Genomic DNA, 2,452 nt, shown 5'->3' on the forward strand with positions numbered 1-2,452 from the left:
CAAATCACCAACAACATGCTGCATCTTCTGCAGAATAAGGGATTGTTCTCCGGGTCACACATTGAAGACCCTCAACAACACCTAATAAATTTTCTATCGATTTGTGTGACCCAAAGGCAGCCAAATGTGACCCTAGAAGCCATCAAGCTGTTACTGTTCCCATTCTCTATGACCGGGGAAGCTCAGACTTGGCTGAATTCGGTCCCAATAAATTCCATTGCCACTTGGGAGGAATTAGTCAAGCAGTTCCTGAACAAGTTTTACCCGCCCAACAAGACTGCAAGACAGATTGATGAGATATTGCAGTACAAGCAGACGCCCACTGAGACCTTGCAGGAAACTTGGGAAAGATTCAAAGGGATGCTAGTGAAGTGTCCCCATCATGGTATTCCAGACCAGATGCTCGGCCAGAGATTCTACATGGGGTTAGCAGACAATTTAAAAGCCAATGTAGATGCTACAGCTGGGGGTGCATTCCTGAGCAAGACATTCACAAAGTCTAAAATCCTTCTTGACAAGATGGCCCAGAATTCGGAGTGGATGACGAGAGGTACGACCCTGACACCAATAGTGCATTCAGTTCCTCTTGACCCAAATAATTCACATGCAGAGAACATAGCCACACTCATGACTCAGATGAGTATACTGACAAAGCAGATTGATGAGATGGGTATAAAGCAAGTGCATATCGTTGACACAACAAATGGAGGACTGTGTACACCTTGCATTAATCAGTCTTATGTGTGTTCATGGAGTGGAGAAGGTGACAACCAAGGGTTTAGAGAGGATATGAATTATGTCAACAATTTTGGGGGTCAGAGGCAAGGAGGACAATAATGGGGACCGGCACCCAACCAGCAGTACAGACCGAACATGCCACAACCTGGAGGTATGCGACCCCAAGGCCAAATGGTGCCATATCAGAGACAACAGGGCTATCAACAGTAGCACCAGCAACAGTTGACATATCAACCACCTCATCAGCAACAGGACAACAACATGGTAGAAATCAGGGGTATGATGCAACAACTCATTGGAACAAATGGTAAGATGCATGAAAAGTTAGCAGTGCATGACTCAGCAATTAAGGGTATTGAAACTCAACTGGGGCAGCTGTCCATGGCCTTAAATAACCACCCCCAGGGAACATTGACAGCCGACACAAAAATTAACCCCAAGGAGCAAAACCCGAATCAGCTGATGGCAGTAAGCCTCCTGAATGAGAAATATTTAGACAGGGAGTAAGAAGTTGCTCAATCCAGAAGAGAGACTACACCGACCACTCTAGTTCCATTAGAGATAGATGAATCAGTAGAACTCACTGAAGTGGTGGTTGAACATGCTCAGGTTGATAAGGGTAAGGCTAAAGAAAGTGAACAGGTTGCAGAATAGGTGGTACCTCTTGTTCCACAAAATTCCAACAAAGAACAGCCAGTAAGCAGTGGACAAAGAGTGATGCCTGCACCATTCCCTCAGAGACTGGCAAAACAAAAGAAAGAAGATCAATACAGGAAATTCATAGAGATGCTTCGTCAGATTTAATTGAATATCCCTCTGATGGATGCTTTGAGGGAAATGCCAGGCTATGCAAAAATAATGAAGGACATGATGTCACAGAAATTTGACTTTCAGGACCTGTTCACAGTAACTCTGACACAGACATGCAGCGCAGTAGTGGCAAGACCTATGTCTCAAAAGATGTTTGATCCAGGTAGCTTCACTATTCCGTGCACTATTGGGAGTTATGCTTTTGCAAAAGCATTGTGCGACTTAAGAGCCAGCATAAACTTGATGCCTTTGGCAATATATACGAAACTGGGCATTGGCAGAGCTAGACCAACTTCGATGCTGTTGCAACTGGCTGACCGCATGGTTAAAAGACCGACGGGGATTCTTGATGAAGTGCTGGTACAAGTGGGAAAGTTTGTATTCCCTGCAGACTTTGTTATTCTCGACTGCCAGGTAGATGAGGAGATACCCATCATTCTGGGGAGGCCATTCTTAGCCACTGGGAGAGCATTGATTGATTGTGAAACTGGGGAATTAAAAATGAGGTTGAACGATGAAGAAGTAATATTCAACGTTCAATAATCCATGAGGAGACCCAGTTAATATGCAAATTGCTCACTAGTGGAAGCTGTGGATGTGATCCTGTATGAAGACGATGAGACCCTGAATGCCAAAGATCCATTGGGAGCTTGCTTGACAAATTTAGAGGAGATGGATGGTGAAGGGTTGGCAGAGTGGGTCATGGCACTCGAAAGACAAGGATTCTGGAAGGGGGAACCTGAGTTCGAGCCCCTTTATTTAGAAGAGAGAGCTACACCACCTGCAAAACCATCAATAGAGGAACCACCACAGCTGGAGTTGAAACCGCTTCCAGCCCACCTCAGGTATGCTTTCTTGGGTCCCAATTCTACTTTGCCTGTTATTATATCATCTCGTTTGCTAG

General features: G+C 45.0%; 1 protein-coding gene across 1 annotated transcript; it reads left to right on the forward strand.

Annotated features, from left to right (window-relative positions):
- LOC109227953 lies at positions 1,558-2,176 on the forward strand. The gene is made up of 2 exons (XM_019393142.1): positions 1,558-1,908; positions 2,162-2,176. The coding sequence occupies exons 1-2, from the start codon at positions 1,558-1,560 to the stop codon at positions 2,174-2,176; spliced, it is 366 nt and encodes a 121-aa protein (XP_019248687.1).

The sequence above is a fragment of the Nicotiana attenuata genome, chromosome 6 (assembly GCF_001879085.1).
Source record: "Nicotiana attenuata strain UT chromosome 6, NIATTr2, whole genome shotgun sequence".
NCBI lineage: Eukaryota > Viridiplantae > Streptophyta > Magnoliopsida > Solanales > Solanaceae > Nicotiana > Nicotiana attenuata.